The sequence below is a fragment of a genome, unplaced genomic scaffold, assembly GCF_019419815.1.
Source record: "Pyrus x bretschneideri cultivar Hongxiangsu unplaced genomic scaffold, Pyrus_bretschneideri_v1 Contig50, whole genome shotgun sequence".
NCBI lineage: Eukaryota > Viridiplantae > Streptophyta > Magnoliopsida > Rosales > Rosaceae > Pyrus > Pyrus x bretschneideri.
The window spans coordinates 282,734-308,715 of NW_025999788.1; the positions used below are offsets into that span (position 1 = coordinate 282,734).

A 25,982-nucleotide genomic window follows, 5' to 3' on the forward strand; every position below is an offset into this window, starting at 1 on the left:
TTTTTGTTAAAGTTCTTATTTTTATATGACCAATGAAGGAGAATATTGTAAGAGAAACTGATTGGAAATTTCCCAAAAGTATTTGAATATGAATATAATATTAAAAGGCAAAATGTTACGTTAGATCATCGAAGCAAACAATATGCTTTGTAACGGTTATATTTTCATTCATTTAATAAGGTCTATTTATTGACCAAAAAAAAAAGGTCTATTTATAAATTATTGAAAACTACTTGGCTCTTTGTACGGAGTTCAAATCTTCTACACTCATTTTATGTGTGATTTCTATTATTAATTAATGTTTGTTAAGTTTATGACAACAAAGTTAAAAATCATTTTTTGTGTGGTCTCTATCATTGATTGACATGCGTTAAATTCATGACAACAAAGTTAAAAAGAGTTAACTTTATTAACATGTGTCAATTAATAATAGAGGTTACAAAGATGATACATACAGATGCGCGTAGAAAATTTAATCTCCTTTGTACATAAGGAGTTATTTCTCATTCTATAACAACGTGACCCCATTTTACTTTTCAAATATTATAATTCACATTATTGCTCTTTATTATCGTCTAAATATTATTTCTAAAAAATTCATTTAATTTTGAGATCATTTGGTCATTTATGATTCGAAAAAATAGACAATTATGGTAAAAATATTCTCATGATTGATCGTCATTTTGTTTTATTTTTGTTTTTTCATATGGATGATTAAACAGCAATTAAGTTGAAAGAAATTTCATACAAAAAGATATTCAAATATGATTTTATACAGTAAAATAATATCACATCATCATGTCAAATGGCATGACACTTTACATGTAAGAAGCCAAATAGTGTAATAGTTTCTAAATTACTTAGGACTAGTTTGATAATGCTTTTAAAACGATCAAAAACGTTTTTGATGAAAATGTTTTAGAAACTAATATTTAATAAAAATCTAAATGAATTCTGAAAAAGTACTTTTAAATGCTTTATCCAAGAAGTATATATTTTATGCTTCTTTCAAAAAAAACTTTTAAAGAACTTTTGAAATTCAAAATCAATTTCATCAAAAATATCTTGAGTTATTTTAAAATTATTCAAACGAGTGATCGGCCCATTAAATACTCCTGGAAAAAAAAGCATGTGTGAAGCGTAATGGTCAACTAACGTTATCTTGCAATAAAGCTCTTATTCCTCCTCAGAAAGTCTTCTACTTCCTTAGGCAGCGACAAAACAAAGCATAGATTCCTAACCTCCCTCCCCTGCAAATCCCATAAGTTCTTCTTTTTTTTTTTGTCGGCTTCTGAATCGAAAGCAGACATAGTGCATAGTTTCACTCTCACTACTCTCTACTTAAATCTCTCTTTTGCCCTTTGTTTTCCACTATATTTACTGTGCGTTGAAGAACAAAGGAAGAGTAGATGTTGTTATGGGCAGCCTCTTCTCATTTTTCAAAAACAAGCAGACCAACAGCCGTGTAGTTTCAAGAAGTATCTCCGGTAGCACCGCCGGCAGAAATCGCAGCGTAACTGGAAGAACGCCGCCGTATGATCCAACGATGTTCAAACAAAGGAGCACAAATGATCCAGGTGGCAGCAAAACAAAAAGCGGTACAGAGAAGCAGCTCTCCACCCAGAAGAAGGAGAAGTACGCTTATATTCCTGATAACTTCACATCCATTGAACAGGTCTGTCTGTCTCTCTCTCTAATAATTTTGTCTGAAATTAAGAAGAGAGCATATGAAAATTTTCCTTTTTATTTAAGTGTATGAAAATTAACCATTAATTTCACCTAAAATTTAGGGAATATCTGTTTTAATCAGAGGATTGTTTCTTCTATCCTTTAATTGTCCAAGGTTTTGTTTTGGATAGAATTTTGTTTTTGGGTCTTCTCCTCTAACCGTCCTTGGTAAATTGGTTTTGACCAAAAATCTGTGGCTTTGTTCTAAAGGTTACTATGGACTTTTCAACATAAAAATTTCGAATAATTGAATATACAATGACAATGTAAACCTCTAAGAGACACCTATGGGGTTAGTACATCCTTCTGAAAAAGTTCTATCCACCTTGTTCCCAAATATGTGCAAAGTTACAAGTCCTTGTGATGTTTGTCATTTTTCTAAGTTTACTAGATTACCATTTACTTCCTCTTTGTCTAGGGCTAGTAACCCTTTTGAAATTGTGCATTCCGATGTTTGGGGACCAACTATAGAGTCTTTTGATGGATATAAATATTTTGTAACTTTTGTGGATGATTTCACAAGGATTACTTGGTTGTATCTTTTGAAATTTAAAAGTGAAGTGATGGAAGTTTTTCAAGATTTTCATAAACTTGTGGCCACCCAATTTGCTTCAAAAATTCATATTTTACGATCAGATAACGGCACAGAATATATGTTTCATAGCATGTCACACTACTTGAGCACGCATGGTATATTACACCAAACAAGCTGTGTTGGAACACCTCAACAAAATGGGGTGGCCGAGAGGAAGAATAGAGATCTACTTGAGAAGACTAGAGCTCTTATGTTTCACATGAATGTGCCTAAGAAGTTTTGGTCTTAAAGAGTCCTTACTGCGGCATATCTCATCAATAGATTGCCTAGTAAAGTGTTGAATTTTAAATCACCTTATGAGGTCTTGAAAAATAGAAAGATCAATTTTTCCCATTTGAGAGTCTTTGGGTGTACATGCTTTGTTCACATTCAAACTCAAAATCGTGACAAGCTAGACCCAAGGGCTGCCAAATGTGTCTTTCTAGGTTATTCATCTACCCAAAAAGGTTACAAGTGCTATAATTCAACAACTAGAAAAATGGTTGTTTCAAGGGATGTTAAATTTGAAGAACATGTTCCTTACTTCTCACAATCACTGGATTACTCTAGACAGGGGGAGCATTTGATGGACTTATTTCCTTTTCCATGTCCAAACGGAGAAGATGCAACATGCATTCCTAGTGATCATGTGCCGGATGATGTTAACCTTCACTCGGTGGAACATCTTCAAGATGAAAACCCTTCCTCATCAGAGATTCACAATGCACCCTCCAGTGATCCTTCCAACCATGATGTTGTTCAAATACCTGTAGTTCAATCTCCTACAGTTCGTCGCAATCCTGCACGAGAGAGGAAACTTCCATCCAAGTTGCATGATTATGTGACCTACACTGCCAGGTATCCCGTGACTGATGTTATTGATTATAGCAAAGTTTCATCTTCTTTTGCTACATTCCTAAGTGCCATTAATGAAGCTCGAGAACCTCAAATTTTTCAAGAAGCCAATCTTTACAGTGAGTGGAGAAATGCTATGGCAGAGGAGCTTCAAGCCCTCCATGAAAATAACACATGGACTATAGTGAAACTTCCAAAAGGAAAGAAGGCAGTGGGGAGTCGTTGGGTGTACAAAACTAAGTTTCATTCAGATGGCACAATCGAAAGGAATAAGGCTCGCTTGGTTGCTCGAGGTTTTACACAAACCTATGGCGTCGATTATAAAGAGACATTTGCTCCAGTGGCAAAAATGAACACTGTTAGAGTATTGTTGTCGGTTGCAATTAACAATGCATGGCCTCTCTTTCAAATGGATGTTAAAAATGCTTTCCTGCATGGTGAACTTGAAGAAGAGGTTTACATGAAGCTACCCCCAGGTCATCCTCAATTAAACAATCCAGAAATGGTGTGCAAACTCCATAAATCCATTTATGGTCTCAAGCAAAGTCCACGTGCATGGTATGCCAAGCTCAGTCATGTTCTGGAAAGGGTTGGTTTTTGTCGAAGTATTGCGGATTCTTCCCTATTTGTTCGTTCCAGCTTAGTGGGTAAACTAGTTGTGCTCATTTATGTTGATGATCTAATTGTGACATGTGATAATATGTCAGAGATTAATGCTCTTAAACAGTATCTCAACAACAAGTTTGCTATCAAGGATCTTGGCACTCTCAAATACTTTCTGGGCATCGAGATGGCACACTCTCACAAGGGTTTCTTCCTCAACCAACGCAAGTATGTCATGGATCTTCTTCACGAAGCAAAAATGATAGATTGCAAGCCTGCTCGTACCCCCTTGGATAGCAACTTGAAGCTAAAAACTCACGGTGATCCAGTTCCCAATTTAAGTTACTATCAAAAAATGGTTGGCAAACTCATTTATCTGACTATCACACGTCCTGATATATCATATGCTGTCAGCATTGTTAGTTAGTTCATGCATGCTCCAAACACAGGTCACATTGAAGTTGATTGTCATTATGTTCGGAATCAAGTGCAATCCAAGGTAATTGCTACACACTTCATTCGCAGTCATGACCAGCTAGCAGATATCTTCACCAAAGGACTGGCATTTACTACTTTTCATCATCTGCTATCCAAGCTCGGATCAATTGATCCCTTTGATCCAGCTTGAGGGGGAGTATTGGAAGAAGTGCCATAAATCAAGGATTTGCTTTTCCATGTTTTATGATTCCATGTTTGCTGCTGCTTTCTTTTTCTTGTTTTGTTGCTTTTTGCTTTTCCTTGTTTTGCTGATTTCTTTTCCTTGTTTTGCTGATTTCCTTTTCCCTTGTTTTTCGGCTTCTGTTGCTTTTTCTTCCGCTCATTTATATGAGCTCCTTGTACTTTGTTTTCACATATACAAAAATAGACATTCAAAAATTCAATAACTAGCAACTTTGAAACTTTCATCATAATTCAACTTCATCCGTAGGCGTTCTATATAACGAACGTTGCTCTTCGTCTCACAAAGAAACACCATGGTGGGATCTTTATTCAAAATCAAAGTTGAAGCGCATGAACTGTACAGAGGTTCCCAAGCCCCCGGCAGTTCCAACTTATTGAGACCAGCGGGGTTGACCACCGTCAACCTCCGCCGATAAAGTGGAATCAACCTCATTGACCATAATCCTTCTACGTCCACTAGAAGGTGCCAAAATATCATTCCATTCACGCTCAGCGCATTTCCCTAGAGCTGGTAACCTCGTATTTGTGGACACTTGAGTAGAAGAGGGGGTACCACGTTGAGCTGTGCCCCCCACCCTCCTAACTCGTTTTGACTTCCTCCTCCTCTTTGCCTGCAATTGTTCAATAATTGGCATAAGGTTAAATGGGTCAGACCCCATCTCAAACTTACCATACCCCACAACACTAGATCCCTCCTCAAACTGCCTGCTATGAGGAGGCAGCCCCAGACGAAAAGATACCTGATGCCGATCGATATTAGAGCTAACCACATGCCCACTCCCTCTCACCTCATCCCCCTTGGATGCTTCATTGGGCCCATCAGTTAATATCAAACATGTACTCCTCGCAACCACGTCATTATCAACATTCGGGACATTCAAATCAAACCCAAATAGTCTCAAACCACATGAGTCAATTGAAATGTCCCCCTGATTAGTCCCCATCAACGCTAGATCAACTGGAGGTTCCTGAAAATGGACAATATCTAGGTCATCAATGGACATCTCATCCAAGTCGACGCCCTCATTCAAATCAGGTATAGCAAAGCCACCATTATCGATCCTATTATTCCGATCCTTCCCCACTTCACCGTTTTCCAGTTCATCATCCCCCGTCACCACCAACCCAAGCACAGCCGTCCCTGGAGGCCGAACCACCGAAGATTAATTAACCTCCTCCTCTTCCACGTCCATCGCTGTTTTCATTGACCATACATGTGAAGGTTCCAAGCCAAAACGAGTACCCTGTGGTCGACGGTAGTTGGCGTCAAGAACATCATTCTGGAACCATCGACCGTAAGGTTTCATTAAATCATCTTCATTCTTCGTTGAAAACTTTTCACATTGTTCTTCCATATGACCAACAAGTCCACACAAGTAGCACATGATTGGAAGCTTCTCATAGTGAAGATCAATACTCACCACGGAACCCTCAATAGAAAGTAGCAAACTCTTGCGATCGAAAAGGTTTTGTAACATCCAACTCCACCCGTATATGTAGCACTCACCCTTCCAATTCTCCATTTCTGCTTTGATCCGTGAGAATATGTTTACCTATCTGATTTCCGATGAATTGCCCCATATGCCGTGTCATATACCCAAGGGGCAAACCCTTGATTTGAATCCAAAACTCCAGAGCGTAGAGTGGAATCTTTGTAGGGTTAGCTAATGTATCAGCTTCTGCCATCAACAGCAAAGCCCCGTCATACAACCAGGGACCGCCTTTTAACACTATTGTTCGCTCTCGTTTGTTCTCGAAGCCAAACGAGAACAAATCATCATCCAATTAAACCGCCATTACCCGAGCCTTTGGACACCAAAGATGCATCATACGTCTCCTAAACCTATCCTTTCCAGTTATATTTTTGTATCTTGTATGATTTTGATGAGAGAAATATCATAGTCATAATGTTTGTAATGCATCCTAGGTTTTAGAGACTTGATTGGACATTTTTCAATGTGGACTTTCATGTTTTATGAATGAGATTACAAGACTTATTGCGTATTTAGTAATCTTTTTACTGTTGATAAACTCTTCCTATTACTCATCTCACTACTCTATTTTTTCACTCATGTTATACTCACCTCACATATAAACTTAAAACATAAAAAAATACTGTTTTTCTACCCACAATATTACTAAAATGTCCTTCGATCAATTCCTCTAAATATTGGAATATATATAAAAATATTAAAAGTTGATTTATTTTTATTAGAGAACCCATCCGAGGCCACCAACCCACAAGACCCTCTTATCCCAAAAACCAGGTCTCATGACCACTTTTTAAAAGTGAAAATGAGTTGAACTATTGCATAATAGTGTAAGTTTAATTTCTGTTGGGGACTAATCTAACAAAATTTATCGGCTGACCAAGAAAAAAACCCTCTACAACCTACATCACACCCAAAAACCCCAGTAGCAGAACCCCACATCCCTAAGAAGCTAAGACCATCGGATGCATACCTAAATGGCACATATTTACGAGGAAAATAGAGACTGGGAGAGAGAAAAAGAGAAAAGAGAGGGAGAAAGAGGAGGCGATGAAGAGAGGGAGAGAAATGAAGCGATAGAGTTTTGACGTCGTCGATTTGGCTCTGCCGTGAGGGACGCATGTGGGTGGACTTCTCATTGTGGGATGGGGTTTTTGTTATTGGTTTTTCCTTTTTATGTTTGATATTTTTGTTTTCTTAAATATATGTTTCGCAAAATATAAATGATTAATATATATGTCCTTAGTGGTAATTTTCAGGGGTGGTTTAAAAAAATTCGAAAACTGAAAAAACCAACCTAAACACTACACCGAAACCAAAAAACCGAACTGAATTAAACAAAACTAAATCGAACTAAAATGTTTTGGTTTGGTTTCTGTTTTAGTGGTTTGGAAACCAAACCGAACCAAATTAAATATAATTACTTTTAGTTATTTATTTATTTATATTGGATATTTATTTTCTAAACCCAATTTTTAATCATTAATATAATTTTAGGCTCAAATATGTTGAAAACTTCAAGCCAAATAGAAATCCCAAACAAAAAACTTTAGTGTACATAATTCAAGTTTTATTTGTAGTGTATTCATTTGCGAGAAGTTTTATTTATATGCATCTTTTCTTGGATTTATTCTCGTATATTTTTTATACTTGGAGATTTGGACGGTTATGGCTCAGTGACCTCCTCCATTGCAATTGCCGTCAATGGTGTACTGAAAAAAAAAACTGACGAAGTTCAAAAAAAAAAAAAAAAAAAATAGCACCAAACTACAAAGTAACAAGTAATTTGTGACCCAAAAAGCTCAAAATTAACACTGATGGTAATTACTAACTGAGCAACTGTAAGTTTTTCAGTAAGGCAGAGTCCTGTGTTCCATATCTAATTGTCGTCAATGGCTATCATTTTAAAGTTTCATAAAAATAAAAATAAAAATCGAATCAAACCGAAAATAAACGAACCAAAACTAAACTGAAAAAAAATCGAACTAAACCAAAACTTCGGTTTGGTTTTTTATTTCAGTAAAATACTAAACAGATTGAAGTCGAAGCCACCCCTAGTCTTTTTATAGGAGGATAAATTTATCATTAAAACGTGGGTGAGAAAATAGGATTGAGAGGTGGGCATACCACCACTCTTTTTTTTCTGATTAAGACAAGAATAAGAGGCTCTATTTTGTTTATTTTGAAGAGAAATATCTGAAACTACATATATCTTTTGGTTGTGCGTTTGTTTGCATTCACTAGATTGGAATGACTTAGCTTAACTACGGTTACTAGTCTGCGTTTGGTGCAAGCAAAAACTGATCTTATGAGATTAAGTCAGATTCGATTAAATGCTTCATTAGGTGGTCTTAGCGACACCCCCCCCCCACCCCGGGGAAAAGTAGAAGGCTTGATAAGACCGTTTCACCCTCATTTGCACTGCTTCACCTTGTTTGCTTCGTACCTCATAGCATTTCCAGTGTGCTCTTTAGCCCCCGTGGACAGGCTCCATTTCCAATCCAATTGTCCCCCAAACTAGTTCCAGCCCATTCAAGCTGTTGGGCTAAGGGGGAGCCCGTGGGAGAGGGCAAGCGAGAGTCCAAGGCCCAAGTGCCTGAGGAGAAGTGATGTTAGCCACGTTTTAAAAAAATTTGCAAGTTCTAGAAAGGAAAAAAGAGAATTAATTTTCATTATCTTGTTTCTTAATACAACATTATAACAAACACTTTATTAAGTCAGTCCAGCTTAGGTTCCTGTAGCTAGTGCAATCCAATATAGTTTGGTACAACAAACACACCCTTATGATCTTGATAAGAGAAAATTTGTTTTGCATCATAGATTATAAAGTGTGTGCATAAATAACCAAGGATTTTTTTTTTATCAAGTTCTATCAAGTTTGGTGTTGCATCATATGAATATATTCATTAAGTGAGACACACACTTAGGAGTTAAATATAATGAATACAAGACGTTGGATACCTTAAGAAGGTTGGCGGGCAAGGTGTAAAATAAACGTATTGAAAAAACAAAATTGTTTAAAATTGTCTTCACTTTTAATATTTTGTTATCGTTCATTCTTCTTTGCTTACTTCTCTCATATATTTTTTTATATTTCAAGAACAAAACCATAAATCAAACACAAAAAACAAAATATTCATCAAACAAACCATAAGAATCTCATCTTCAAATTCCTCATTCTCATTAACAAAGGAAAACAAAAAATTCAAAAATAAAATAGTTTAGGAGGTTTGAGATTGTACTTTTAGGAACGTTGCGATTCCACTACAACAATGGATAGGATCACGTGCGACACATTTCTTTTACTTCATTATTTATAGGGATTTTTATAAGAAAAAATAATGAAAAGAGTTTAAAAATTTTGAGTTTTAACGATAAAGATAAAATAAAAGGTAAAGTAAATAATACCATGATTGATTTTTTAGTATAAAAATATGATTTTTCATTAAAGTAAACAGTACCGAATTTTTTTTGTTAAAGTTCTTATTTTTATATGACCAATGAAGGAGAATATTGTAAGAGAAACTGATTGGAAATTTCCCAAAAGTATTTGAATATGAATATAATATTAAAAGGCAAAATGTTACGTTAGATCATCGAAGCAAACAATATGCTTTGTAACGGTTATATTTTCATTCATTTAATAAGGTCTATTTATTGACCAAAAAAAAAAAGGTCTATTTATAAATTATTGAAAACTACTTGGCTCTTTGTATGGAGTTCAACTCTTCTACACTCATTTTGTGTGTGATTTCTATTATTGATTAATGTTTGTTAAGTTTATGACAACAAAGTTAAAAATTATTTTTTGTGTGGCCTTTATCATTGATTGACATGCGTTAAATTCATGACAACAAAGTTAAAAAGAGTTAACTTTATTAACATGTGTCAATTAATAATAGAGGTCACAAAGATGATACATACTGATGCGCGTAGAAAATTTAATCTCCTTTGTACATAAGGAGTTATTTCTCATTTTATAACAACGTGACACCATTTTACTTTTCAAATATTATAATTCACATTATTGCTCTTTATTATCGTCTAAATATTATTTCTAAAAAAATCATTTAATTTTGAGATCATTTGGTCATTTATGATTCGAAAAAATAGACAATTATGGTAAAAATATTCTCATGATTGATCGTCATTTTGTTTTATTTTTGTTTTTTCATATGGATGATTAAACAGCAATTAAGTTGAAAGAAATTTCATACAAAAAGATATTCAAATATGATTTTATACAGTAAAATAATATCACATCGTCATGTCAAATGGCATGACACTTTACATGTAAGAAGCCAAATAGTGTAATAGTTTCTAAATTACTTAGGGCTAGTTTGATAATGCTTTTAAAACGATCAAAAACGCTTTTGATGAAAATGTTTTAGAAACTCATATTTAATAAAAATCTAAATGGATTCTGAAAAAGTACTTTTAAATGTTTTATCCAAGAAGTATATATTTTATGCTTCTTCCAAAAAAACTTTAAAGAACTTTTGAAATTCAAAATCAATTTTATCAAAAATATCTTCAGTTATTTTAAAACTATTCAAACCAGTGATCGGCCCATTAAATACTCCTGGAAAAAAAGCATGTGTGAAGCGTAATGGTCAACTAACGTTATCTTGCAAGCAAGCTCCTATTCCTCCTCAGAAAGCCTTCTACTTCCTTAGGCAGCGACAAAACAAAGCATAGATTCCTAACCTCCCTCCCCTGCAACTCCCATAAGTTCTTCCTTTTTTTTTTTTTTGTCGGCTTCTGAATCGAAAGCAGACATAGTGCATAGTTTCACTCTCACTACTCTCTACTTAAATCTCTCTTTTGCCCTTTGTTTTCCACTATATTTACTGTGCGTTGAAGAACAAAGGAAGAGTAGATGTTGTTATGGGCAGCCTCTTTTCATTTTTCAAAAACAAGCAGACCAACAGCCGTGGAGTTTCAAGAAGTATCTCCGGTAGCACCGCCGGCAGAAATCGCAGCGTAACTGGAAGAACGCCGCCGTATGATCCAACGATGTTCAAAAAATGGAGCACAAATGATACAGGTGGCAGCAAAACAAAGAGCGGTACAGAGAAGCAGCTCTCCACCCAGAAGAAGGAGAAGTACGCTTATATTCCTGATAACTTCACATCCATTGAACAGGTCTGTCTGTCTCTCTCTCTAATAATTTTGTCTGAAATCAAGCAGAGAGCATATGAAAATTTTCCTTTTTATTTAAGTGTATGAAAATTAATCATTAATTTCACCTAAAATTTAGGGAATATCTGTTTTAATCAGAGGATTGTTTCTTCTATCCTTTAACTGTCCAAGGTTTTGTTTTGGATAGAATTTTGTTTTTGGGTCTTCTCCTCCTCTAACTGTCCTTGGCAAATTGGTTTTGACCAAAAATCTGTGGTTTTGTTCTAAAGGTTACTATGGACTTTTCAACATCAAAATTTCAAATAATTGAATATACAATGACAATGTAAGCCTCTAAGAGACACCAACGGGGCTAGTGGTTGAGCACTAATTTCATGCTTCTATTCTACATAATGTACGTTTTGAGTTTGATTTATCACTTGATGATAATTAGAGAGATACTGAAATAACTCTATGAGTTTTTTTGTCTTTAAAAAAAAGAACTGCACTGATAAAACCACCAATTAATTTTTTTTTAATTTTTTTTTTTAAAAAACCTCCTCTAAATCAAAGTTAACCATTTTTTTTCTTTCACCTCAATTTGTTCTCCAACTTTGACTTATGCGATTAGAGGCAAAGGAAATCATTATTTTATTTTAAATTACTCTAATTTACGTATAAAATTTGAATTTGATTGTAAAAAAGCATAGACACTGTTTTACCTAACTAATTTAAACCCATTTTCTTATTAATTGACTGTCAATGATGACTCTAGACCAATTTACACGACCATTCGAGTACAGTTTAGACTAGAATTTGGAGTGCAAGTACCACTACCTACCACTGGAACGTGGTTTGTCTGCCGTCCCTATTCCATACTTTTCTCATCCCTTCTTATATTTTGTGGTCACAATTAAGTTACGTTAATATTTTATATAAGTTACGTTATATTAGCATAACTTAACCATGATTACAGAATATAAGAAAGGATGAGAAAAGTATGGGATAAGAAAAGCAGACAATTCAGGTCCCTAGACTGAAAACTAAGTGGTTAGCTCCATTTTTCAACACCATTTATGGTCGTTGGAGTTGGATCTGGAGCAATTAAAATGACTGAGGTCCAAAACAGTCGATGATCTCAAAGACATGACATCATTATTGAACGTTTCTTATCTCATAATGGCTTTTGGGAATATGTTATTGGACGTGCTCAAAATGGAACCTAGATCTTAAAAAAATTGAGTTTAAGAATCAAATAATCCGAATCATTAAAATTTGATTTAAAAATTACAATTATTATAATTTTTAGAAATATCTCTTATTTATAATCATTGAATCAAATTTCAACGGTTTAAATCATATGATTCTTAAACTCAATTTTTATAAATCCGGAGAAGAACTGTTCCATCAAGTGCACTTTTTTCTGTTGGTATATGTATTCGTACACTTGCTTTAAACATACTTAACCGCATGTGCTCCACTAAAATAATTTATGTTATTTTTCATTTCATTAATTAAAGAGTAGGACCTACCTTTTAATTATTGGTCCTAACTATTGGGATAGGATCCTCTATCTAGACTCCTTTGGTCCGGATCTTCCAGGTCCTCCCCCAACACGGGTTTTCTCCTTCCTTCTCTGCGGTTCTGCTGCTGCTTCTTCAAATTTTCTTCTTCTTTCTTCTCGGTGATTCTGCCGCGTCCTTTGCAATCTTCTCTGCGGTTCTACTTCGTCAATCGTGACTACAATCCTGACGACGCCGTCGTCTCCTCTGACATTCGCCCCTTCTCAACCGTCCCGCCGTCTCGTAGGCGGAGGATCCAAGGCTGCCACTGCCATCGCAACTTCTTCTCATTTGGATGGCGTCAAGGTCGTCTGATCGTCTTCCGGCTGGTCAATTTTAGGTTGAAAGGACCAGATTGATGCATCCGGAGGATCCAGATAAAAGGGATCCGGAGGGAATTCCGTTCATAACTTTCATCCCGTCAACTTTATTAAACACGTAAATTGATAACAGCACGATATTTTATCAAAAGGATTCGGTCCTGAGATTTGTAAATTGTGTCTATTAGTTAAATTTTGTTAAGTATTGTTTAAATTTATTTTTAAATAAAAATATTTAAAATAATTTTTAATTACATGATATATGATGAACGTACACGATTTACTTCAAAATTCTTTTAAGAGGATCCAAAGGATCCGTACTTTGGTACCGGTAAAAATTTCCAAATGGACATCCACTCATTTAGTGGAGTTGGAGTCAGTCCTCCATGTGTTGACTTGGAGAGTCTTTCAACTTACCCAAACAAGTTGGAGGTTTGGATAGTGCTTTGAGTTGTATTCCAAACATAATTGCTCTTAGTCCTATCCAATTCTAAATCACCACAAAAAATACATGATTTTATTTTTAATTGAGTGGTTAATTTCAATTTATTTAATTAATCATGGCCCAAGCAGCTCTCACCATCTCAATTATTAATTGCATGTTGCACGCATCTTTCTTTCTTTGCATCAGTGACGTGCGAACGCATCTCTTAAAAGAATCAAGAATCTTATTTTTAGGCACAATGGCATATTGGATTTCTTTAGCTTAGCCAATGGGCAATGTCAGCACATTGACTACAAGCAAAGCAGTGGGGACAAAGATCTACTCCGATCTCACTGTTCGGAGTCCAAGGACAAGGCAATTCAAACTATTTAAATTTAATTTGATGGTTTCCATTAATTCATTTAGCTGGTCCACCTCACACAAATCAAAGTCTCTGATATTTCTTTCCCACAAATTATGGGCCCGGATTTTCTGGTCCTTGGGCTCTAGATAGTAAGGTTTGGAGAAGTGGTCCCACAACTTCCTGCTTAGATATTTTTAGCGTACTGCTAGAACATAAGTCGGTACATCACGTATTATGATATAAGTGGCTGAGAGTATATTTTTTAGTGTTCCTCCACTTGTATCATGATCATGACATGTGGTGTACCTCCTCGTGTTTCTGGAACACTTAAAAATCTCTCATGCTTATCTTTGTGAATACGACGACGCGTCTATCTCCCTTGTTGTATGATGTGTAACAACTGAAAAAATAAAACATGAACATGCTTAACATTGTAAAAAATAAATACAATTGATTCATTTTGCAGGTTACAGATGCCTTGAGAAAAGAAGGTTTAGAGTCATCTAATCTCATTGTCGGAATCGACTTCACCAAGAGCAACGAATGGACAGGTTCACGGACGAAAACTAAAACTGCAATGCCCTTCATATACATACACTTTCATGCATCATGTATTTTGTATATGGACATCTTTGAAGCTGATGACTTCTTGTTGTTGTTGTTACTGCAGGCAAAGCTTCATTCAGAAACAGGAGCCTGCACGCCATTGGCGATGAACCTAATCCATACGAGAAAGCAATCTCCATTGTCGGAAAAACTCTAGCTCCATTTGATGAAGACAACCTAATTCCTTGTTTCGGCTTTGGTGATGGTAGGGGCCTCTGGTTTGAAGCTCTGGACTATTTTCTTTCGTTTCATGTTTTTTTTATCACTGCAATGACTTTGCCTCCCTCCCAATTATTTTCTAGCTACCACTCATGGCGAAGGGGTGTTCAGCTTTCACACCGATCATTCGCCCTGCCATGGTTTCGAGGAAGTTTTGGCCTGCTACAAAAGAATAGTTCCAAATTTGCAACTTTCAGGTTGGTGCAATCTTATGTTTTTGTGTTATAATTTAGAATATCATTAGAGTCAGAGATTTATAGACATGTTTTGTGTTTAAGGGCCAACTTCTTATGGACCTGTAATTGAAGCTGCAATGGATATTGTGGAGAAAAGTGGGGGGCAATACCATGTCTTAGTTATCATTGCAGATGGCCAGGTTTATATCTGATGCTCTCTCTCTCTCTCTCTCCCCCTCTCCCTCTCCGTCGACTAAGTACGAGTTTCTTGATTGTAAAGGTCACGAGAAGTATCAATACAAGCAACAACGAATTGAGTCCACAGGAGGAGAAGACGATCAAATCAATTGCAGATGCAAGGTAGAACCTGGAATTTGTCATTTCCTTTGTTTTATGTGTATCTATGCAATGCAAGAGTTTTAAGTATATCAATGCAATTGAAAACTTGTGTGAGCAGTTTCTATCCACTCTCGATTATTCTTGTTGGAGTCGGCGATGGTCCCTGGGAAGACATGAGGAAGTTCGATGACAAGATCCCTTCACGCGATTTTGATAATTTTCAGGTATTATAATCTATATACCAATAAGTTAACTGTCAATGCAGAGATTTTAAGCAGACATTAATTCACCAACCAGTTTGTTTTTGTGTAGTTTGTTAACTTCACCGAAATTATGTCTAAACGCGCAACTTCCACTGAGAAAGAAGCTGCATTTGCTCTGGCTGCCCTCATGGAAATCCCAATCCAGTATAAGGCAGCTGTTGAACTCAGTTTACTTGGGTATGGTTAGCATAAACATCATTTTGATTGGAATAGCTACTAGCCTACTAGTAAGCGTATGCTTTACTAATATAAGTTTTATTGTACCTGGGAATAGACGCACGGCAGGGCACGGGAACAGAATCAGTTCCACGCCCTCCACCAGTTCCTTACTCTCCTCGTGCACCGCCAACTCGTGAACCAAGCGGTCTTTCAGCACCTGGGGGTGATGAACGAAGCGAGCTGGTATAGTTTCTTGTCATTTTTTCAATTGCTGTATGTAGATGACCAAAGCGAAATGTCTTTGAGCTCCTTACAAATTCGGATTACTGATTTTGTTTCCTGCTTTTAAATTTGAATGCAGGTCTGTCCAATCTGCCTAACTAATCCAAAGGACCTAGCCTTTGGCTGTGGACATATGGTGAGCTGCACTAGCACAACCATTTGTCTTTGTTCCTTCCTATTTTACATGGCACTAACAGTTATTTCATTGCAGTCCTGCAGAGACTGTGGACCAAGATTGTCTGCCTGTCCAATTTGCCGCCAGCCAATCCGCAGTCGTCTCAGGGTTTTTTCTGGATAACCGCACAAAAGGATTCGTTCGTTGTTTATCAGATTGTGTATATGTAGCTTTTAGAGATTGTCTGCCTTCCGTCAGTGACACCGGGGTGTTGAATTGCGCCAGATCGCAGTCCTGCTTTCTAACTCTAATGTGTAATGCTGCTTTACTTTTAATCATCTGTAAGATGTTTGGTTTGCTTAAAATCATCAGAACTCGTGAGTTGTGCTTCTTCTGTCAACTTTCGTGAATTAGCGTAGAAAATTGATGGCGTTATAATTCGTTCAATTTGCTGAAGAATCAAGTTAATACGAAAATGAAAAGCGTAAACTTTGTAGAACAAAATGCATTAGGTCAATAATCCAGAGCAATTGCTCTAACAGTGACAATGTTGATGATCCGTAAGCTTATCAAATCGTATAGCTCGTCTGGGGCACAACGATCACGTTAAACCATCACTGTTTCAGTGTTTCTTCTTCCATTATCCTATCCAGTCTCTGCAATGTGTTGAAAATCTGGTCTGTATACGGGTGAGATTCGTCATCTGCTCCAAATGTGTGATACATACATTCCACCTCGATTGAACTACTTCCGGTTGGTTTCTTGACGTTGTTGTCTCTCAGTAGCTTCCTCACTCTACCAGCATCCTCCCATCTACCTGCATCTTCATACATGCTGGCCAGAAGAATATACCTCCAGCATTTTCAGGGTCCAAAACAAACAACTTTTCTGCAGCTTTTTCGGCTATTTCTATGTTATTATGTATTCTACAAGCTCCCAGTAAGGCCCCATATACATCTTTACCTGCTTCCATGGGCATGGTTCTGATAAGTTCGACCGCCTGGTCAAGTAAACCAGCTCTTCCCAGAAGGTCGACCACACAAGCATAATGTTTCTCGCTTTTCGCTACTCCATATTCTCCCATTTTCTCAAAAAGTTCCAAGCCTTTCGTGATGAACCCCGAGTGACTACAAGTGGACAGCAAACACAAAAATACAATACCATCCGGGCGTAAGCCAGACTCCACAAACTGCGAAAACATTTGGAGTGCCTCATCTGCATGCCCATGCATTCCATAACACCGCATCATCGCACTCCACGCCCCCACATTTTTCTCGCTGATTTGATAAAAAATAACTCTGGCAGTGGTTACGCGGCCACAATTTGCGTACATTGTAATGAGAGCGCTGCCTAAAACAGCGTCGACTTTCATACTTGACTTTATAATGTAAGAATGAATCCAAAATCCAACTTCAATAGCTGATGCTTCAACACAAGCCGGAAGAATGCACACAAGAGTGGCATGGTCAGGCAAGCATGCAGCACGATCTTGCAGCATGGTGCGGAAAAGCATGAGAGCCTCGTGAGGATTTCCATTTGCCGTATACCCCGAAATAATGGAATTCCAACTTACAGAATCTTTCCCAGGTATTTCATCAAACACTCTTCTCGAAATCTCAATCTCCTCACACTTGGAATACAAGGCAATAAGAGCATTCCCAACGAACAAATCCGAGTCGAGTCCACATTTCACAACATGTCCATGAACAATCCGACCTCGTTTTCCATCTCTCATTGCACCACAAGCCTTGAGCACAAAAGGGTAGGTGTACTTATTTGCAGGCACACCACTCAACCGCATTCTATTATACACATTGAATGCTTCAACAAAAGGACCCACATTCGCATAACCCTGAATAACCATGTTCCACACAAAAGCATCTCTCTCAAGCAATCTATCGAACACCTTCCGTGCAGCTTCCATGCTTGATTCACTGCACTCCACATACTTTCCAACTAGCTTTGCAACGACAAATGGGTTTTGCTCAAAACCTCCAGTGGTTATCTGGGCATGGAGTTTTTTGATCGAATTGGTGCTTTTACAGTGTTGCAGTAAGTAGGTATAGTGATAAGAGTCTCTGCAATGAAGTGTCGTGTATGTTCTGCCACCAATGAAAAACCCTAATAATCTGAAGGGTTCCTTCCATGAAATTAAAACCTCTGCTTGTCTGGCTAAACCATTTATCTGGGTCTTGAGTAGCAGCACCATTACAGAAGGTACAGGAAATTACCTAGATGGTACCATTGCAGCAGTCTATCTGTGTCAATGGCAATACAAGCTCACAAATTCTTAATGGAATGCAAAAGGGAATGAGTTCCGCTTCATCCAACCCCCCAATAAGCAATTCTAATATTTAATTCAAGAAATAAGGTTGCTTGAGAATTTTTATCGTTCTACTTTAGACACTGCTTGACTCCTTACATGTAAAAAGTTATTCTTTCTTACACGACGACCTAACATTATTTACTGTACAAATATCATAATCTGAACCGTTCATTTTCTTTATCATCATCTAAAAATCATTTCTAGAAAAAATCATTTTATTTGAATATCGTTTAGTCATTCATATATGTTAAACAAATTGATGGTTATGAATCATCTACTTGTTCAATTTATAAGAATGGCAGAACGGTCCTTAACTGAATAAAACATTCTAATGATTTTTAGATTATGATAAAAATAAAAAAAAAAAATATTAAATGGTTTGAATTATGATAATAATTTCTTCCACTTCAAGTCCAATTAAGTTTTTTTATTTGTATTCAATTTGAATGAGGTCCTCTAGTTCTTGCCACTACAAGCGCACACATTCTATGGTCGAAGGCACTGTCTCTTTAAGGTATTGTACGGCGTGGCATCTTCCGATCACTTCATCTTCGACTTCTTCGATGGCGAGGCCTAAACCGACTCCGGCAGATCAAGTACATGACATGTTCAACGACACGTCTACGAGCTCGATACCCTGCCATTTGATGGGGGCATTTGACAGCTTTCTCAATCTCTCTCGTTTCCCTGCTTGCAACAGGGTGTCACAGTTCCACTCATCTTGCAACATATCAATTCTGTCGTCCACCCATATTGTAGCAGCGAAAGAGTTGCGTCAAAATCATCCTCACTCGTTCGACCAAAAAAACCAAAAACCCATCCTTGCTCACTCTGTCGATATGAGATACCAAAATTTGAACCTTTAAAAATTCAATTAAAAGTGTTTGCACCAGCACCAGAAGCCCCCAGTTCAACTTTGCCATCCCAATATCGCTTGTATAAAAATAAAAATGCAATTTAGAGTTACACAGGACCACTCAAAACCAGTTAGTAACTTAATACGGCACTAACCGCGTTTGGACACACTCCACAATATTTTCTCATATTCCAAACCGTTCATGATCTTCATTCAAAGTTTATCCTTGCAAAATTTCGTCTAAGTCGCAAAGCGTTTCAATATCTAATTGTGACAAAAATCAAATATCTAAAGTGGTTAAAAAGCAGACACATCCCACAAAGGTGTGCATAAGTATAACATCAAAAACGCAAAAACCCATCATCCATGTAGTTGTTCTGAAGAAATATACAGATACCCTTGACAGCATAACTCCATCTACTTCTGTTCTTTCTCAGATTCAGTGTTGCTTGCCTTCGGAATTGGTTGAATTCTCACATATGGATTCCTAGTCAATGTCTCTCCTTTCAGTGCAGCAACATAGCGATCGTTTGTGTTCTCCTTTCGCTGCAACTCCCCAAGGAATTCTGCCAATCTTTCTTTATTTACTTGCCCCATCCTCTGATTCACAATTTCAAGCAAAAAACTGTCAGCATTTGTGGTAATTCAGAGTACGAAACTGTTTCAAGAACAACCCGAAATTGAAATCCATCTGAAATGTACAAGTTAGCTTAGCTTTCAATAACAAGATGTTATAAAACTAACATGAGATTTCTTCACTGTTTCCGATCCAATAGGGATCAGTACCGAATGCCTTTGTAATAGGTGAGGAGACGAACGAGCAATGGTTCCTCGACAAGATTTGAGTTGATTTATTCACTGTTTCTGATGAATTAAGCTTATGGGAAGAATAAGTAAAATAAGGTAAACTTTGGAACCGAGACCAACTTAGAGGAGTTATCTACGAGCACTTATCTATTCTAGAGCCGAATGAGGAAAAATGGAAGCAAAACTTGCCCTCAAAACTTCCACTACGCTTCAAGACCACACTGAATTTTAGCAGTGCAAAAAATAAAGTAAAAGGCAAGCTCCTAAAGATTTTGTGATGCACAATCTTAGCAAAACAACCTTGTTAAAGATATTGGGGAAGCTAAACTACTTGGTTGAGTTGGTTCCATATCATCAAACACTGCAATTTTTCGACATTCTGGCATATGGATGTATGCGCTTCTTGTCGAAAACACTTTAAGCGCTTTAAGAACGCAAAAACATTTTCTCTAAAGTACTGTCAGTCATTTTAAAAACGCTTCCAAACGGACTTCCAAACGAGCCCGTACATTTGTTGTAAACTAGTGAGTGAAAATTATTCAACCAGATGCCTATCCTTTACCTAAAGTTTGAAGCTTACACACATTGGTTTCAACACACTAAATTTTCAGGTCACTTCATAGACAAAGACAAAGACAGTTCATTTTATCAAACACATTACTCATATAACATATTACAACTTCATGAACAAGTCAAGATTGCAGCTTTGAATTTGCATCAAACAAAAACAATCCACACAAACCTAATCATCAATTTGATCACCTAACTTCCTCGTGATTCGAAAAGGGGTTCGTCTAATACTCCATAAATTAACAATTTTTGCGTAATTACAAGCAAAACTCATTTCTTAAAGCCGAATATAACTTCAGAAAACCATGGAGTTTAACAAAAACGCACCATTGATTCGGGTCGGGCGTTGCGGCGGAGCTCGGCCTCCAGCTGTTGGTTTCCGGAGTTGGTCGTCTGCATAACGAAGTAACCAATAACGCCCGGAACGACGCCGCAGACGGTGGCGAAGGCCAAGAAGAAGGGCGTCGAGTCACGGGTCTTGTTCACTATCCACCTCCACAGCATCGGCATTCTCGACCTGAAGCTCGTCGGTCCGTCTCTTTTGCCTTCTCTGGTTTTCGGTTCGTTTTTCTTCTGTTCAGGTTGAATTGGGCTCCTATTGGACTTGACACAGTGTCTTTCTTCCGTGGACTAAAGACTTAGCACGTGGTCTCTTTAGCTGGACTGAGGTGTCACACGTGTCTGAACCTTTACCTGTACGGCCCATTGGTTTGGGCCCAATGACAATGCTTTTCTTACAATTTTTTAGGTTGTTGTTGGCGATGAGTATTTATCCGACCCAAGTGACTCGACCAGCCTATTCGAATGGAATGCGAATAGTTTGGTTTGGTTTGGTTTTGACCAAAGATACAAAGATACATTCAAACAACCTATAATACTATGATGCAGATATAGTATTGTCGAAGTCGAATGCGTGCAACTCAACACTATCAATCTTTAAGTGTGGTCTAATATCTTAGTGGATAGGTTGTTAACCTTTTACAGTTCTACCTATGAGTTTCGGATACGAAACTCCCTCTCTCTTTAATAATCCTGAAATAAAACTAAAAAAAACCATGAATTATCCCTATTAATGATAGATTGGAATTTAAACATGAACACTAGCAAAGAGTCATCAAAGCCTGCGTCACTTTATTAGTTTAAGTTAGATGATTAACTACTTTATTAGTATAACTAATTAACTACTTATCTGGTGGTTTGTACTTTTATTCCAATTGGTAAGGAAAGAAAACTGAAAATCAACCCCCATTGGGTCTTAGTTGCGGCTGCAAAGTGCAGACCACCACCAAGTCTCAGGTGTTTGAGATTGAGTTGATCCAACTTTAACCCTTCAACTTCAAGTTGTTAGATAGGCATGAGTAGTTTAGGTCAGAAAACTAAAGCTGTTTTCATCATGCAGTTACCAAATGACAGATGTGGCCATCCCAGAAGGGGCAGAGAACCCACATGAATGATACATCCCACAGCTAGAAGGAAAAAGAAGAATCTAATTAAACGTTTGTCTTTTCTGCACGTAATAAAATGATGTCGACAGAGATAGATAGAGAGATATAGACAGAGCCGACAATTGAGAATCTTTTGTAATTGTTCAAAGCCAACCTTCTCTCTATATTCTCTCTACAGTCTTCCACAACATCCCCACCACCATTCCCCCCCTTTGCTTTGCTTTATCTCTTACCCTTACGTAAGATCATCATCGTGTGATGAAAGGTTGCATGGCTTTAGAACCCATTTAAAAATCCACCTCTCTCTCTCTCTCTCTCTTCTCTCTCTCTCTCTCTCTTTCTCTCTCTCTCACTGTGTTTAATATTGAATGACTAAAATACATGTTAGGAAAGTGGTTTACAAATTTAATATTGACTGAGAGTTCGAGTTTGAATCATGGTTATTATTTTATTAGGAATCAAGAGTGATTTGTCATTGGATTGGGGACTGGGAAGAGTTTGGAATCTCTTTATGCAACTGATCAAAAGCTCCTCCTTCAAGGTTGATCATCAAGGGATTGTTCTCTTACAGGGCATAGTATTGCGAAGGACGGTTGGTAAAGACCAGAAAAAAGTAATTCTTTGCAAAGACCTTATAACCCTCTAGCTCCCTCCCTTAATTAATCTCTATCTAAATGTAATTGGTTATGTACAACTCATTTGTTGTTGTGGCCATTTAGAGAAAGAAAAAGCAAGTATAAAGGCCTGTTTTTCTGTAATCATGACCATAAGTTCACTTCTCAACCTAAGAATTACTCTTGAACTAAGAAATTAATGCTAACACTTTAAGCTTTGCACATATTCGTAGTTCTCGCTAGCTTAATTTGATGAGTACATAATCACATGTCTCATAACTATAAGTTTTGCACATACGTGAAGAATATGGTCAATAAATGTGGCGGATTTAGCATTTTAACTTAGATCGATCGAAAGCCAACATTTTTACACCATCATATTATACTAAGGCCAACTTTCATTCCTACTCAACGAGTGAGTCTTGCAATCAAGCTTCCGTATGTGTTTGCACTTGAGGGCATTTGAACAACTCTCTCATCACCTTTTTGGCTAAAAGCATGTGTATATACAAAATAATTATACAGTACGGTTTAAGACAACTTCATTCTATTATAAGTTATAAATATCATTTCTAAGGCTACTCCATAATGAATTTAATGATTGGAGTCCCCAAAAAATGATATCCGAATTCAAAATTGCTTGGTCATCTATGCAGAAAAATGCGGTTCATTGCGGATAATAAAAAATTGAATGGATAATCCTTGACAGAAAACTAAAAATTGAATGTTCTGATTGTTGAATCACATCCTAACAAAAAAAAAAAACAAAAAAAAAAAAAGATACTGAATACCATAAGGGGGATAGGGTTCCACCAATACTGGATATGTCTTCTATATTACTGATATCCTGTAAATATTGTGTTGATATAGGATGTCGGCCAGGTACCAAAATGGGTGCGGAAATATCTTATGACATGTTGTCGTTATGGTTTAGTGATGTCCTAATACATTATCACACTATGTTGTCGAGAATCTCCCTTCATGATTAGGAAAGCGAGATCACCCTTAAAAAGGAGCTTATACATCACTTAATGGGAAAGAATAGAACCCTATCCATGACCTAAACCTAATTAAGTTTATCATGAAGAGTATCATTTCATTGATATACACAACAAGAAGATATAACCATTATATATAGTTGTGGATGCAAGTGGCTCTCTACCACAGTGGTTAAGAGGAGTGTTGCCCTTACATCATCCCGTGAGTTTGAACCTCGTTGATTCCCTAATCTAGCAAGTTTGTCGTTTGACAAAAAAAAAAAATATACAGTTGTGGGTAAACTAAAATAAGGAAATGCAATGTAGTAAATACAAAGGAACCAATTGCAATCAACTAGGAAAAGGAAAGGCAGTCTATCAAGGATTATATAGGATTGGAACATTTCACATCTGGCGACGTGATCTGAGAAGAGATTTTTTAACCTTAACATATTTTCCACACGCACCCACCATGCGGCTAACCACAATGGCTTTATATACGGTACACATGGTACCATTTGTTAGTTCCAAATTCTAGTATGTTCTTGCAAACGAATCTGATCCACAAAATGTAGTACAACTACTTCTATAGGAAATTTTGGTTGCGTAGACAGAAGCATTGAAATTATGATAGTGCTATTCACACACTTTTCTTAATTTTTTATCATTGAATCGAATGATTGAAAAAATTTAATGACAAAAAATTAATAAAAATAAATGAAGCGTAAAAATAAATATGTGAATAATACTTTCTCAAATTATGCTAGTAAATTGGTATCCATCTTCCTACATCTCGCATTGTGAAGCACAATAAAACATGTGTAATTTCAACTTTTTTTTCTGCGTGATTGCTATATATACACCGTTCCTTTTCCTGTCTAATCATGCGCGGCTCAGTTAATCAGTATGAGAGTCAGGCAGAGAGAGAGACCAGTCAAAGATTTGTGTCGTAATCATGAAAGATGTTAGCATGTCTTTACCCAAATGGAAATGATATTTTAAGGAAAGGAACTAAAGGTTCACTATAAAGAACAAAAAATGGTAAAGAAAAAGCAATTTGGATGGCAGGAAAAATAAAAGGAAAATTATTAAAAAGAAAAAGAAGACTGTGACGGTGTGCCAGGTAAATTTGTTCAGTTGATCGTGGGTCCCCCACCAAGTCATAAACTGTTGAATGATAAAAGTGTTCTTTTCCCTTTGTGATAAAAAATAAAAGAGATCATAATTATCTGATGGCCCCATCAAACTCATCATAGTAAAGCTGAAAATAAAAGAAAGAAAAAATATCCTCCAATTTGTTGTATGATCATGAGTTCTACTTCTTATACTGTAACAACTTGTTTTTTTCCAGAGTTATTGTATCTCTTTAATTTAATAATAAAAGTAAAATTACTTGCATGAAATATGTTCATTGATGCGTTACATCTTGATTTAATAATACAATACTATGAATATATATAACGCTGTTTAGGTAAGAACGGTATAATGAAGATAAAATCAGTTACAAATAAGTCCTTATCCAACAAGAGGGCTTATGAGAAGATTTAACAGAGTCTCTGTTAATTATTAGTTGTTCGAAATGCAATTGGATTAAAACTGAAAAGGATCATTTGATGCCGTGACTCATATATATCATTACTACTTTTATCTGTTCAATACCATGCATGAAGTACGTATGAACAGAATTGAATTGGGGTCCTTTTTTTTTTGAGAAATATTGTACTCTGGATAATATACTTGTGCCCTATTCATATACCATATGAATATTGTATAATTATGTTCCCATCTGATTTTCATGCTAAAATATTGTATTAATCCATTACGACCCACCTCGTGGAAAAGTAGATCATCGTCATAAATCGTATGTTATACTAAAAGTACCAATACATGTATTGTTCATAGCTAGCTTTAGTTTTAGGGAAGACACTCTGTTCTTTGTCGTTCAAGACATTACCGAGAATTGTATGCAAAGCGTTGTCCTATAAGAGAATATAGCTACTATATTTAAAGTATACTTATCAACTTTATTTCTTGTCCTCTTTGATGTTTCTTATCCACGATGATCTTGATAGAGTTAACATATGATTTCTCTTCACTTAAGTGTGATTTAAACCTAGTTAATGAACTTCTAATTAATTTCCCCTTCCTTATTGTTCCGTGTACTTTACATTATTCTCTAGTTCTTCTTGTGCATTCTTTAACGTCAACTCGAAATTGGTGAATAAATCGTAAAACAAAAGGCCATAAAAAATGTTTAACCCTATTTATTAGGTTAATTGTTTTGTTTGGATCAATGGTAACATAATATTGTTTCAACGTGAAAGTTTACTGTGTAAGAATTTGAGTATGATTTGGTTTATTGTGGCCGGCTGTTTGGTTCAAATTTAATGCAGGAAGTATTGTAGGAAAATGTTTGGTTTAGTTTCAATTGAATAACGATTGGAATGTGGTTAATAAGCCCTGTGAATACACTCATTATAGGACAATGATTGCTTGTCAGTTTTTC

General features: G+C 36.5%; 2 protein-coding genes and 1 pseudogene across 2 annotated transcripts; 1 reads left to right on the plus strand and 2 right to left on the minus strand.

The window, feature by feature from the left end:
* Positions 1-1,162: 1,162 nt before the first annotated feature.
* On the plus strand, positions 1,163-16,281 carry LOC103953305 (E3 ubiquitin-protein ligase RGLG4). Its single transcript, XM_048569818.1, is given in 13 exon segments — positions 1,163-1,675; positions 10,795-11,076; positions 14,189-14,273; positions 14,393-14,533; positions 14,631-14,744; positions 14,826-14,923; positions 15,004-15,083; positions 15,181-15,286; positions 15,375-15,502; positions 15,600-15,627; positions 15,629-15,727; positions 15,846-15,902; positions 15,978-16,281. Coding segments are annotated over 13 exon segments (1,563 nt in total). The 5' UTR covers positions 1,163-1,417; the 3' UTR covers positions 16,065-16,281.
* Positions 16,282-16,359: 78 nt separating this feature from the next.
* LOC103953304 lies at positions 16,360-18,411 on the minus strand (annotated as a pseudogene).
* Positions 18,412-19,250: 839 nt separating this feature from the next.
* LOC103953306 lies at positions 19,251-21,025 on the minus strand. Its single transcript, XM_009365046.2, has 2 exons — positions 20,768-21,025; positions 19,251-19,663 (listed from the first exon to the last, which is right to left on the minus strand). Exons 1-2 carry the CDS (start codon positions 20,948-20,950, stop codon positions 19,481-19,483), a joined length of 366 nt encoding a protein of 121 aa, XP_009363321.2. The 5' UTR covers positions 20,951-21,025; the 3' UTR covers positions 19,251-19,480.
* Between the last annotated feature and the right edge of the window lie 4,957 nt (positions 21,026-25,982).